Genomic DNA, 14,221 nt, shown 5'->3' on the forward strand with positions numbered 1-14,221 from the left:
ACTTTCTTGAGTTTGGAAATGATGCCCACCCTCCTCTGAGCATCCTAAAGTGCAAGTAATCCAATCCCACTTGATCACCATCACCAAAGCTGGTGCTGGCATCAGCAGGTCCTTCTCTGCCACTCCCAGCACAGTGTTTGGCACCTTAAAGACATTGTATCCCCAGCTGAACCCCTCACAGTGTCCCCAGCACCACCAGCTCACAGCAGCCTCCAGGCAAATCCCTTCCTCCCCCTGGTGGAAAACACCCCAAGGCTCAGCCCAGGCACCAACCACAAACTGATTTTCAATTTCTCCAAGTGAAACCAGGAGACGGATCTTGGCTCCTGCTGGTTGTGATCTGCAAAGTTTATTTAACCCCCCCAAAAAATGCATTTTCATGCAGAATCTTTTGGTTCATAAAAGAAGTCATTCCGCAGCAGCCACCTGACAACCCCCCCCCCCCCGCAAACCGAGAAATAAAGTGACCCCAGAGTGCACAAAACCAAACGAACCGTCCAACTCCAACAGAGAAAACTGGTTCCTATCATTCCATACAATATGGAAAAATTTGGCAAATACAGCTGATCTTGCAGTTCCTGTCCCTTAAACACTTTAGGGCTGCTTTGGCCTCCAGCCCTTGGGTTGCCTGTGTGGAAAAAAGACACAGGGGTCCTTGTGCTGCAGGACCTGGGGACTCTCCAAGGGGTCCAACCCAGGTGCAGAAGAGCTGCCGCATCAGCGTTTGGAAGTGGGCAATATAAATATAAAACATGAATACAAATGGGTTCTTTGTACACAAAATATCATCTCTCAAGGCACTGGGGTGATGGCCACGTGTCCACTCGTGGGCTCCCAATGGGCTTCTCCAGCCACCAAGGAAGGAAGGGAGGAAGGCACCGGGGAAGTCCTGGTGCTGCCATCCAAGAGGGGTTTCACCCCACTGCTGCCCCCAAACGCCCTGAGGGGGGTTTTTCCTGGCTGGATGGTGCTTCTCCTTGGTGGGGGGGACTGATTCCATGGGGGCTGCAGTCTCCTTGGGATGGCTCGGGCTGGGTTCGGCCAGGAGGGAGATGCATAGATGTGCCGGGGGCTTGGGCTGCTCCGGCCGCTGCTGGGCTCCCTCGTCACGCCAGCAGCCCCAGCCGGGTCACCTTGGCCGACAGGAAGGAGTGGATGATGAAGACGATGGTCTTGGGGCAGGAGTGAAGGTCCAGTTGCTACAAAAAACAAAAGGGAGAATGTTTGCAATGGGGAGGGCTGTTCCTGCAGCAGCCAGCTTTCAGCCAGGTACCACCCAGAGCTCCCCAAACCCACCACAGCTTTACTGGGGCCCTGGGAAGGGCTGTGCACCCTGGCTGGGGTGGGCAGACGGGGCCACGTGTCACGCCTATGCCAGGCGGGACGGACGCCATGAGCAGGGTGGGTGCTCTGCTCCCCTTCTGCCCCCGGGAGCATGAGTGGGGCTGCTGAAGGCAAAGCCAACTCACGATCTCTCCCTCTGGTCCACCGAAGTCCAGGTAGAGCATCTTGATGCCATCATCCGAGGACATCTGCAGCTTCTCAAAGGGCTGCTGGAGCAGGATGGTCCTGCTGAGCCCGGGCTCGCTGGTGGAGATGGTGAAGCCCTTGTCGATGTGGACGGTCAGGGTGCAATCCTGCCCCTTCCATGTGCAGGCTGAGGACAGGGATGAGACAGGTGTGAGCCGGGGGTCCCACTGCACCCCCTGCCCCCCCCCACCCCGGGCCCCCGCTGACCTGCCGAGACCTCCTGGGCCAGCTCGGCGGCGCCGTGGGTGCCATCCACCAGCAGGCGCGTCCACAGGGCGAGCTCTCGGGGGCTCTCCAAGCTGAAGAGATGGGTCTGCACGCCCAGGCGGCCGCCGGCGCGCAGCGCGAAGGAGCGCTCGGCTTCATAGGGCGCCGAGCCCTTGGCCGGCCCCGAGTGCACCAGCCTGCGCCACGGCCAGCGCTCAGCACCGCGCCCCGCACGGCCCCGGCACCGCCACAGCGCCGACCCAGCACCGCACCCCGCACCATCCCAGTGCCGGACCGACCTGGCTCTGCACCCCTGCACCGCAACATGCCAGCACCAACACAGCACCGCCCAGCACCGCACCCCTGCACTGCCCCGGCACCACACACCGAACATCCCAGCACTGCCCATCAGCACCGCACCGCCTCAGCACCGCACCTCAGCACCGCTCCTGGCACAGCTCAAGCCCCGCTTCGCATCCCGCACAGCCCCAGCACTGCCCCGCACCCTGCACGGCCCCAGCATTGTCCTCCATCCCGCACAGCCCCAGCACAGCCCCAGCACTGCCGCGCACCCCGCACGGCCCCGGCACGGCCCCGGCACAGCCCCAGCGCTGCCGCGCACCCTGCACGGCCCCGGCACAGCCCCAGCGCTGCCGCGCACCCCGCACGGCCCCAGCACGGCCCCGCACGGCCCCGGCACAGCCCCAGCGCTGCCGCGCACCCCGCACGGCCCCAGCACGGCCCCGCACGGCCCCGGCACAGCCCCAGCGCTGCCGCGCACCCCGCACGGCCCCGGCACGGCCCCGGCACAGCCCCAGCGCTGCCGCGCACCCTGCACGGCCCCGGCACAGCCCCAGCGCTGCCGCGCACCCCGCACGGCCCCAGCGCCTCACCCCGCTCCGCCGCGCAGCGGGGCCGCCAGGGGGCGCTGCAGCCCCGCGGATGAGGCCCCGCAGCGCCCGCGCTGGAGCCACCCCCGCCCCAAAACCCCGCCCGAACCCCGCCCAGAGCCCACGCCCTCCACCCTGAAACCCCGCCCCAACCTTGTCCCGAATCCCTCCCTCAAAACCCGCCCTGAAAACCGGCCCCGACACCCACCCGAAATGCCCGTCCCATCCCCGCAACTCAGTACCACTGTGCCCATTGCCCTGACACCAACCCTGGATGTTGTCACCACCCCCGCGCCCTAAGCCCCCGCACTATGCCCGAGACTCTGCCACCAACCCTTGGACACTGTCACCACTTTGGGGGTCTGACACCAGCCCTGGGTTCTGCCCAGACTCCCAGACCCTAGCACTGCCCCCAGGGACTGCCACCACCCTATCCTTGAGCGGGGCAGGAGGGCACTGAGCTGGTGGCCCCTACCTGGTGGCGATGAGCGGGTAGCTGTGCGTGGGCTTGCCCAGGGCGTCCCGGCTCTGCGGCAGGCTCCCGTACAGCAGCAGCTCCTTCTCTGTGAGCACGGCCAGGAGGTTCCTGGTGCCGGCGCTGGGGAGCTGTAAAGGGACTGCGTCAGGGCCACCGGCAGCAGGGTGGCACAGGGTGGCAGGGGACCGGGGGGTACCTGCTCGGTCAGCCAGCCCACGTGCTTGACGTCCCGTCCGGCCACCGTGCCAGCCCCCGCCAGCTGTGCCCGCAGCTCCTCCTTCACCGGCGGCAGCAGCGCGGCCGCGTTGGCCTGGATGGCGCCGAGCCACGACTGCGCCGTGGCCTCATCCTTGGCCCGCAGGAAGAGGGCAACGCGCCCGTCCGCCGAGCACACCTCCAGGTACCTGCAGGGACACGGCCCCGATGAGTCCCTGCCCGCCCTCGGCTCCCCGGGCCATCGCGGTGGCATGGCCCGCCCCAGTGCCAGGAGCTGACCTGTGCTCCGGGTCGGTGGGGAGGCACTTGCGGGACACGTAGCACATCTTCAGAGGGACACTCCGGCTCTCCTGGAGCTCCCGAGGGGACAGCAGAGGGGATGATCGCTTCTGCTGGGCAGCAGGAGAGGGGTCCCAGCTGACCGTGGCCCCCGACGAGGAGTTCTTGAAGTAGGGCGAGATCTCCTTCATGTACTTCACTGGAAGAGAGGCAGCACCCACTGAGGACACGGCCCAGGCCAGGGCAGCCTCATCTTACCCTGCTGAAACCTCCACACTCTCCCTGCATCAGAGCTGCTGAGCCCTCCATTAGATCCCCAGAGCTGCCACCCATGGCTGCTGCAGTTCCCTGCCCCTGCGGCTGCAGGGGTGGCACTGGTGGGTGAGGTCACACAGGGAGTGACACGGAATCACAGAATGGTTTGAGTTGAAACGAACCTTCAAGATCATCCCATTGCAACCCCCTCATTCCATTACTGAGGATTTCCAGCAGCATTAAAGGGACCTTCACGCTGGCACATTCATGCCAGAGCTTGTAGGGCATAAGGGGAAGATGTGTGTAGATGTCAGCAGGGCTTTCCTGCATGGTGCAGGGGGATGGAGCATTGTGTGGCTCTTGGGAGGATTGAGGATTTGTACACTGACCCCAGGAATGGTAAGGGTTCTGCTGGTAGAGACAATGACAGGAGCTTGTGGCCTCAGTGATAAGAGCAATTGCTTTAGGAACAGAAGAACATTGCTTATCACAGAATCATCTGGCTTGGAAGAGAGCTTAAAGCCCATCTCAATCCACCCCTGCCATGGGCAGGGACACCTTCCACTGTCCCAGGCTGCTCCAAGCCCCATCCAGCCTGTCCTTGGATGCTTCCAGGGATCCAGGGGCAGCCACAGCTGCTCTGGACACCCTGTGCCAGGGCCTGCCCACCCTCACATGACACCTTGAACCTTCCCAGTACCTCAGCTCCACCACTGCAGCCTGGGGAGCTCTTCAAGAGGGGTTTAAAACGGCCTTTCCCCCCCTTTTTCCTTCCCTTTAACCCAGATCAGTTCACAGATCCAGGCCTGAGCAGTTCCCTAGGGCAGCACACACAGCCAGGGGTGGGGAATGGGAAAGAGTCCCAGGCCAAAATTACACAGTCCAAACTGTGCTGGTACAGCCAGTCCCGCTGCCAGCTGAGGAACAGTGCTCAAATACCCTGGCTTGGCCCCAGGAAAAGCCTTGGAGAGCGTGCTCTCTGCTCGTACAGCCCTGCCCCGTGAGCCTCAAACCAGGGACAAGAAACCAGTGCTCACTGAGCCTGGCTCCAGAGCCAGAGCCCTCAGAGCCACGCTGGGATGGCAGCTGGTTCCAGAGGTTTGGGAAAAGGGGAAGATGAAAGGTACCACAAATTGACGGGGCTCCACAGCCACATCCTGAAAATGAATTTGGCAATGCTGGCTGAAAAACTCCAGCTGAGCAGGCGGGATGCCAGTCCTGGTCCTGCCCTGGGGTAGCATGGGACCAGCTACTGACTCCAGGGAAGGGTTTCCCTCTGGAGGCCCTTAGGAAAACACCATGGAACAGACACGTGCCTGCAGCCACGTCCCCAGCCATCCTGGCTGCTTCCACTCCAGGTCCAAGCCAGCAGAGTGGGTGGCAGGATGGGGGACACAAGTTTGGCTTTGCAGCCAACCCTTGTGGGTGGCTGGATGGGCCCAGCTCCATCGCTGCAGCCAAGCCACAGCAGCCTGACGTGCTGCCAGAAAGGAGCCCTTTACCCACCAGGAAAGAGTCTGCATGCACCCACTCCCAAACTTCACCTGGCCACTAGATGGGTCATCTCCTACCCATCTTCCCCTGAGGTCACGGCTCCAAGGCCGCCAGAGCTCCAGGAGTGTTTGAACAATGCTTTCAGGGATGCTCAGGGTGGGATTGTTGGGATGTCTGTGCAGGGCCATGGGTTGGACTGCATGATCCTGGTGGGTCCCTTCCAACTCAGCCTATTCTGTGCTCTCCCCTTTCATTCCTATCCCAGTGAGCTCCCTAAAACCCCTAAATCCTGACAGGCCTGCAGGAGCTGTGTGGAGCCAGAGCCCCGTGGGTGCTCTGCGGGACGCGGCTGTAAATGGCCACGGTGCTGTGCCACGTGGGCCGGGTCACCCCGCGGTGGCCCCGGGGCCAAGGCGGCGGCGGGGGGCCATCAGCCTAGTGCCCTGCGCCTCCCGTTACAAAAATAGCCACGTTCCCGCAGGCATCCGAGCCGCGCTGGATCTGACTCGAGCCATTAATCTTGGCAGCGAGGACCTGCCATTATCCCGGTGCCTGGGAACTAATTGGAGTTCAGAAAGATGCCATTGAGCCGCTGAAACCCGAGCGGCGTCCCTGCGCCAGCCCCTGGCTCCCCGGGCACGCGGAGGACGTCACGGGCATTAGCTGGGCGGTGCCGGGGTCACGTCCCGAGGGAGCCGCGGAGGGCAGGAGCAGTGCCCAGTGCGGGACAGGGCACGGAGAATGAGGCAACGGCAGGGTCTAATGTCTCGGATACGTGGCTTTAAGGAGGCTTTCAGACTGGTCGCAAAGCACGGGGGTCCTGAGCCAGCACGGGGAGCTGGGAGGTGCTGGAGGCTGTGACACTCCCTGGCCAAGGCCAGATCATCGTCCCATGGGAACTGCTGTCCCCTCCAGTGACCCCAGCACTGGCTTCACAGCGGGCTGACTTACACTTCTGCCAGTCCCTTCACTGTAGTTGGTATTGAATGGATTAATTAATTTCATCCATTTCAAAGCAAACAACTCAGACCATATCATGCAGTGGTAACTAGTGGTAACTGTAATTCTTGAAGGTTTTTTTCTTTTTAATTAGCACCTTGCAGTGCTGGGACTCCTGCCTGCTCCCTGGCAGCCTGCACCCTCCAAAAACCACTGGGCAGCAACACTGCCTGGCTGCTGTAAACTAAAAGTCACCTACAGCAGACACACAGCCCTCAGTGGCTTCTGGGCTAATCCACATGGCCTCCAAAGCCACGTGGGCTCTCCAGGGAAAGAGCCTGTCCCAATGATCCTCTCCAGAACAGAGGACAGGGGACAAATAGGACCTTTAACTGCTCAGGGCTTTGCACTAAGGAAAAGTTTGTTTTAGGGTTATGGGGAACAACAAAAGTCTCTGGGTGTGCAGCCACTCATCCCATGCCAGGACAGTGCCTCTGCAGAGGGCCAGGTGGTGGCACAGGAGCTCCCAATCACTGGAGCATCCCATGTGTCCTGAAACCTGGAGTGAGCTGTACCAGGGACATGTTTAACCAAAGGCCCTGGGTCTGCCTCTGTGTGGCAGCTGTTTTTTTTTCTCCCCAGCATGCCAGAAAGGGGCAGAACCATCAAAATTCCTTGGTTTGACTTATTGGCTAGAAATTCTCCCCCTCCATCAGCCCATCCCTCAAAAGGATGGAGAACAATCACAAACCAACCACTCCTGGCACCCTGGATCCTGAGTCAGCACAACCTGCCCCACGCATCCCCACAGCTCAGCACTGCTCAGAGCCAAGCCTGACCCCACAGAGCTTCACTGAGGAGCCACAATGCTTCCTCCAGGCTGGAAAACAGACATGGACACCCAGAGCAGTTCAAGAACACCGTCTCACTGCTTGGGTCACCTGCACACTCTGCTTCAGATCACAGCGTGGATTCAAAGAGGTTCCAGACTCCATTTCTGGTCAGGAGTAGGATGGTACTGCTGTTTCTGCTGCCAAAATCTTCCCAGCAGCATCTACACAGCTCAGCAAGGCTATCACATCAGATGAGCTCCTGGAGATTGAGTGCTGGCCCTACAGAGATGCTAACCCCACCTGCAGCTGGTCCCTCTCTGCCTCAGGATTAATGAGGCAAAATTGGCATGTTAAACTGGGGGGCTGAGCAAACACACATCCCAAAGAGACACCCTGAAATGACCTGCCAGCTCCAACCCGATGCTCTGATGTGTTTCCAGAAAGGCCAACACAGTCCCCAGCAGCCCACCCTGGGACCATGCCCTGCCCCTGGCTCCAAGCATGAACACAACAGCAGCTCCTTGTCCCAGCTGCCTCAGCTCAAGTCCTTCTACCCCAGGGAGGAAGATGCCATGGGATGCTGCAGGGTGAGGCGCCACTGCTGTCCCTCCTGCCCCAGGATCCCATCCCAGCACTCAGTGCCACATTCCATGCCCCAGCTCTTTGCTAAACATTCCCCTGTGCTGCACCGTCAGCAGGGACATCACGGGACAACCCTCCGTGTTTCCAGGGAGGAGAAACAAACCCAGGAAACTCCCCAGGGAAAGCAAAGCTTCAGAGCAGCAACGTGTGGAGGTGGCAGATGTGCCCCATCACCTCTTGGCATCATCCCTAGGGCAGATCCAAAGCCTTCCTTCCCACGGTTATGGCAACCAGCACTCTGGAGAATCCCCAGCCCCACTCTCTCCCAGCACCCATTTTTCTGAATTTCAAATTCCAAGCAATTACTTGGCCAAGCAAGTCCTAAAGAGCAGAGATAGCCCCAGGAGCATCCCTGTGGCAAATAAGTCATGGATGTGAGATGTCTACAGCTACCCCAACCCCTCCTCCCCACTGCTCCCAGTTCTTCACCCATGACAGTACAGCACAGGGGCCTCACCAGGAAAACCACTGCTGACCCCAGAACCCTTCCGAGGGCAGCTGGAAGGATGTTTATCAGCCTTCCCCCTGCCATGGAGTCTCTGGATTCCAAGCAATGAAAATAAGGGGGAAAAAAAAAAAAAAAAAACCAAGGGAAAAATAAGGCAACGGAGAGCAACTCTCCCTGAAATAACAATGTAATATAAATACAGTCCAACTCCTCCAGCAAATACCAAGAGAATAGTTTGGCACATTCAAAAAAAATCTTGGCAGGACACACGGAGAGGTATCTGCATGTCCTCACGCCTGGGCAGCAATGACACCCAGGAGCCTGAAGCCTAGCTGAGCAGCCCAGGGTGAAATCTGGCATGTGGAGCCACTGCTGATGCTCACACTAAAACACATCACCTCTCAGCTCTGCCACTTTGGGGAGTCTCAGTCCAGCTCACTGCCCTGTGAGGAGGTGCCAGCTCTCCTAGTTTTGTTACCTGCTGCAATGCCACCTGCAAACCACCCTAAAAACTCCAAATCCCAAAAATGACTGCAGCCAGGAGCAGCAAGGAATGAACAGATACTGGCTGTGCCAAATACTCTGGGTTAGCACTCAGAGCACTATAAGGAAAGCTGGAGTCACACCTGGCAGCATGTGGGGAGCAGAAAGTGTCTAAGTAATGTTAAGGTGCTCTTTTTTAAGCTCTGCCTTCTCCAAGCAGGAGAAGTCAGCAGGGAACACCCCACTTTAACACCCTTCAGGCACTTTAAGGCCACCCCCTGCCCCTCAGCCCTGCCGCCTCTCCCTGGGGCAGGGCGTTTGGCAGCCAGCTCCTGGAGAGCCACAGGGGTGACAGGTACAAGGCAGGGTCACCACCTCCACAGGGCAGTGACAGCCTGACCATGGCACAGTGCCAGCCCACCACCCCCATGGCAGAGCTGCACTGTGCCAGCAAGCCCAAAAACAGGGAGGGGATGGAGATGTACCATGTTTATCAGTGACATCAGTGAGCAGATGAGCCGCACAGATCCCTTCCCTGCTCTGGCTGGACCCCAGCAACATCAGATACAAACTCATTCCAGAGCTCCAGAATGCTGTAGTGGGAGCCAGCCCAGCCCCAGTCTCTTCCCAAGGGTACCTGCTGGGAGTTTTAATTAATTAAGAAACCCAGCAGATCATACCTGAGCTCAGCAAGCTACAGCAAAAGCCCTGCCTGCAACTGCCTCCCAGGAGGGAGACCTGGATCCCAGGGGATGGAGGAGGAGGGGTCCAGGGAGAGAAACTGTTGTCTCCAGAAAGAGCAGCTCCTCTCCACCTCTGGCTGGAGCTCTGGCAGAAGGGAAACCAGCACCAAAGGATGAACAGAAGATAATGGAGGGAAGGTGGTCCAAGAGCAGCAGCTCCAGGCAGGAATTTCACAGACTCACAAAGAAAGAAGCTCTTGTATTTTTCTTTGGTCAGAAAAAAACAACAAAACCACCCCACCACCAACCCTATCTGCTCCCAGCAGCTGTGCAGAGCAGCACATTCCTCCAGCTGAACCGTGGTCCTGAGGCTCCCAGGAGAGGAGGAATCCACAGCAGAAAGGGCTGAGTAAAGCTAAAAATGAAAATCTGGAGCTGAGACAGTCTGGGGAAGGCACAGGAAAGCCAGAGCCACCATGGTCGCTGGCAGCACAGCACACAGAACTGCTTTGTTCAGGGACAGCCCTGAGCACTGCCCCCAAATCAAACCTCCCTTTGGAACCTGGGAAGGGTCTCTGATGCCAAGACCCCCCCTGCTAAGCAGGGTGACCCCAGGGACTAGTTGGAATGAGGGGAGGGGAAGGCTGCTTTCCTGAGGGACAGATCTGGGATGTTCATCCCACCCTGGCTGAGCTGGCAGAGGGTGGGCAAACATGGACAGATACGAGGTGAAGGGTAGCCAGAGAAGAATGGGGTCTCTCCCTCAGGACTCCCATGGTCCCAACCCATCAACCCTCACCCAGTCCTCAAGAAGGGCTTGAGGGGGCTCCTACAGTGTGCCAGCCCTCTCAGGACTCAGAGACCAGGGACCATCTGCCTGGTACCGAGAGGGAGCCTGTTCCCAGGGAACAGCCTGCTCCAGGGTGGTGAAGGCTGCATCCCTGGGATGTTTTTAGCCTCAGCTTCCAGGGATCCCCTTGGTGGGCAGCATCCCCTGGATGGGTAGTTCCTGAGCAGGCCCTGCCTCACCTTCCACCTGCCCAAAACCCACCCAGCAAACCTCAAGTTGCTCAGCAGGAGTGGGGGACCAGTGCACCCCCTCCCTGCTGGCATAAACCTACACCAGCCAGGGATGTGGGTTTAAATTAAAACCACAGGAAAAGTAGCTGATGTTTTCTCTTGCCCGAGGAACTGCAGACATGGGGGTGATGCCGTGCAATGAAAGAATCCCAAATCCCAGAAACTTGTCCCACACCTCCCACTGCTGCCTGCCTGAGGTCCCACAGCGGGGTGACAGAGCCTCTGGGCATGGAGCACTGGCACACACATCCCTCCCTCTTCGGAAGGAGACAGGGAGATCCCAGCAGTTACCTCCAGCTCTCCGGATGAGCAAATTACCCTGCATATGTTGTTTTCCATTTGAAAGAGTATGCAAATGCAGCTGCAGATGATATGCCACCCCTATGTCATCCCAGTAAAGGAAGGAGGACCATTCTGCCCTCATCACATCTTTGTCTCCTACCTTCCAAGATCACTTCCTTGCCTGTCTTCTTCAAGGCCTGCACAGCCTCATCGTGGGTGGCCTCGGACAGGTCGGTGCCATTGACGGCGAGGATGGCATCCCCCACGTACAGCGCCTCGGTCTGGTCCGCTGCCAGCCCCTTAAAGATCTTGGAGATCAAGATGGGCATTTTATTCTCTCGGCCACCTTGAAACAGAAGAGACAGGGAGTGGTTGTGGCTGTAGGAGCACTTGGAGGAGTGTGTGGGGAGGGGGATGCTCTGGTACCAGATGGTCTCAGCAAGGCTGAGCCTTTCTGCTGGCATTCAATGCACTGTGCCAGGTCAGCCCTCTGCCCACTCCCCCACAAACCCACAGGACACCTGTACCAACCACAGCAGCCAAAGTACCATGAGGCTTTACAGCTGATGAAGTGATTGCTTCAAAACCACTCAGATCGGTCACAGATTATTCACAGACTGAACACGTACCCTGGCCATCTCCCCATCAGTTTTGGCAGGAAAGTGTATCGTTATTTGCATTATTAATCGTGTGTGCTGAGCAACTATCCTGGCTCTAAGGACTTTATGATCTCAACGATAAGACAGCTGAATGTTTTTGGAGAGGCCAAAGAGGCAGGGAGAGGTGAACCAATCTGGCTGCATGTTCCTGTCTACACAGCAGCCCTATTTACTGGCTGCTCCCCGCTGTCCCGACTAAAAGAATGCTATTCAAACTCCCGGCGGCTTCGGGAGATCAATTTGCACATCGACTTTTGAACCCGCAGGGAGATCCGAGCTGCCTCCGTGCCAGGGCGCAGGGATGCAGCAGCCACTGCCCGCGGCAGCCGGGGATCAGCAGTGCCCGATGTGCCCTGCGCCCCGGGACAGCCTGTCCCGAGGAGTCTCCAAGAGATAATCCTCATCCCAGAGGGAGATGCTGAGCACAGCCCGCTGTCACTGCCCGCCCCGGGCTGCCCCCAGCCAGTGCCACAGGCATTTCCTCGCTCAGCCGCCTGCCAAGCCAGCGAGGGCTCCGGTTATCAGCTGTCAGAGGCCCCGGCGGGGGCTGCTCCGTCCTTGCGCCAGCGGCTCCTCGCCCGGCTGCTAGTGCCGAGAGCCCTGCCAGAGCTAAGAACCTCCGCCAGCCCGGCTCTCGCTCGGCTTCCCGCTGTCCTGCCAGCCCCAAGCCACGTCCTGTGGCAGGACATTCAACCCCCGGGTGGCACCCAGTGTCCCTGCGTGAAACACGGCTGGCACACGAACAGCGACATGCCAACAGCCCGGTGAGGAGTGATGTCCTGCCCTACCAAGGCTGCCTCGCCCTCCACAACACCTTCCACTGCCCAGTTTTGATGGTAACTACATCTTTTCCACATACGTCACTGCAAAAGTAAAGTTTTAACTGAACCAAGGGAAGCTTCTCCTTTCCTGGGAGAGCCACAGAGCAAGCAATAACTTGGCAGCCAAGGGATGGTTACGAAAGGGGGTTTGTGCTTCCCAAAAAAAGGGCTGGCATGCTGGGACACCCTGCAGACACGGCCAGCAGTGTCGATCCAGTTCCAGCACCCGCACATTCACATTGCAAAACCTCCCCACTTGCAGAGGGAGCCGGCGGCTGCGTCTGTGTCCCCTGTGAGATGGGAGGAGAAGCCACGTCAGGAGGCGAGAGCTGTCCTGTCACTGCCCCCGGGGCGGCCGAGCCCGCTGCCTCGCACAGCCACGCTCCGTGACAGCCCTGTCCCTGTCTCCCCGCTGCCCTTTTCATCCTGCTTTCACAGTTCCAACACGCTCGGAGCCGCGTGAAAATCAAAGCCAAGCAGAAAGGCAGGAACGCCATCCCTGCCCTAAGAAGTTTTCAGCCTGAAGTTCAGGCGAGTCACCAAGGAGCGGGACAGCTCGGGAGGGAAAACAGACATTAAACAGGGAGGCATCCCGCTGCCGCGCTTCCCGGGAGCACACATCTCCTACCCAGCGCCGGCAGATCTCCGGGGGCTTTACATCGCTCCCTTCGTTTTGCTGACCGTTTTAAAGGGGCATTTCCCAACTCAGGAACACGGTAGGACAAGGACACGCCGTCCCAGCCCTCCCTTTGGCTGCTAAAGGGAAACTTTCGTGTAACCGGGTGCCCCCCCGCACCCCACCTGCCCCGTGAGACAGCACCCTACCCGTGGGTGCGGAGGACAGGGGGTCCCCCTCCGGCTCACAAACCCTGGGGTCCCTCACCCGGGCCGGGGCACGGCGGGCAGACACTGGCCGGTCACTCCGCACCCCAAATCATCGCTCTTTCCGTAGGCTGGGAATGGTTCGGGTGCCGTCACTGCCACGTATCCCCCTCCCCGTCCTGAGCTGGGGCTGGGGGCTGTGAGCGGGGTTCGCTCCGAGCGAGCCACGGGACCGCAGCAGCAACAGGTCCCGGTGCCGATGCCCCTCTCCCCGCGCCGCTCCGGGACCCCCGGGCCCGGCCTCACCTTTGATGCTGATGCCGAGCCCCCCCACGTCCTGCTTGACGACGCGCACGGTGCGCCTGATGTTGGCGAGCGCCTCGGGCGCGGCGGAGCCCGGCTCGCCGCCGTTCAGCTGCGCCGCCGGGGCCTCGGGGCCCGGCCCGGGGCCGTCTGCAGGGCTGACTCCCAGCACGTCCTCGGCCAGGGTGAGCAGGACGCGGAGCCACTGCCCGCTGGGGCCGCGCAGCTCCAGCAGCCCGGTGCGCGGGGCGCGCCTGCCCGCCGCCATCTTCGCGCGCTCCGCGTCCCACACCGCCCCGCGCCGCCCCTCAGCGCCCCGCGCACCGCCCGTCCCACACCGCCCCTCACCGCCCGTCCCACACCGCCCCTCACCGCCCGTCCCCGTCCCACACCGCCCCTCACGGCCCCGCACCGCCCGTCCCACACCGCCCCTCACGGCCCCGCACCGCCCCTCAGCGCCCCGCGCACCGCCCGTCCCACACCGTCCCTCACGGCCCCGCACCGCCCCTCAGCGCCCGTCCCTGTCCCACGCCGCCCCTCACCGCCCGTCCCACACCGCCCCTCATCGCCCCTCACCGCCCGTCCCCGTCCCGCACCGCTCTGCCCACTGCCCCGCACCGCCTCTCCACACCCTGTACAGCCTCTCCGCGCACCACTCCGCACCGCCCTTCAGCGCCCCGCACCGCTCCGTGCCCCGTCCCGCCACGCACCGCCCCGCCGAACCGGGACAGAGCCCTGGGAGAGACCGGGACCCCGGGCCCGCCCCATTCCTTCCCGGGACGGGGCACCGGGATGCTCCCCAGTGCTCCCGCACCAGCCCCGGCGGGGCACCAGGAAGGGACACGGCTCCACGGTGCTCCCCTTCATGGAATGGGGC

The 14,221-nt window shown here is 60.6% G+C and overlaps 1 protein-coding gene across 1 annotated transcript; it reads right to left on the bottom strand.

Annotated features, from left to right (window-relative positions):
• Positions 1-330: 330 nt before the first annotated feature.
• Positions 331-13,641, bottom strand: SNTA1 (syntrophin alpha 1). Its single transcript, XM_053993105.1, has 8 exons — positions 13,348-13,641; positions 10,900-11,085; positions 3,601-3,799; positions 3,302-3,509; positions 3,103-3,233; positions 1,738-1,934; positions 1,470-1,657; positions 331-1,199 (listed from the first exon to the last, which is right to left on the bottom strand). Exons 1-8 carry the CDS (start codon positions 13,610-13,612, stop codon positions 1,107-1,109), a joined length of 1,467 nt encoding a protein of 488 aa, XP_053849080.1. The 5' UTR covers positions 13,613-13,641; the 3' UTR covers positions 331-1,106.
• Positions 13,642-14,221: the final 580 nt, after the last annotated feature.

The sequence above is a fragment of the Vidua macroura genome, chromosome 17 (genome assembly GCF_024509145.1).
Source record: "Vidua macroura isolate BioBank_ID:100142 chromosome 17, ASM2450914v1, whole genome shotgun sequence".
Taxonomy (NCBI): domain Eukaryota; kingdom Metazoa; phylum Chordata; class Aves; order Passeriformes; family Viduidae; genus Vidua; species Vidua macroura.

Excerpts from the sequence above, each read along its gene's own strand:
- SNTA1 (XM_053993105.1), bottom strand. The coding sequence starts at position 13,612 with ATGGCGGCGGGCAGGCGCGCCCCGCGCACCGGGCTGCTGGAGCTGCGC. Across the intron at positions 3,800-10,899 it reads CAAGGAAGTGATCTTGGAAG|TGAAGTACATGAAGGAGATC; the intron begins GTAGGAGACAAA and ends CCTCTCTTCCAG. Across the intron at positions 3,510-3,600 it reads CCCACCGACCCGGAGCACAG|GTACCTGGAGGTGTGCTCGG; the intron begins GTCAGCTCCTGG and ends GTGTCCCTGCAG.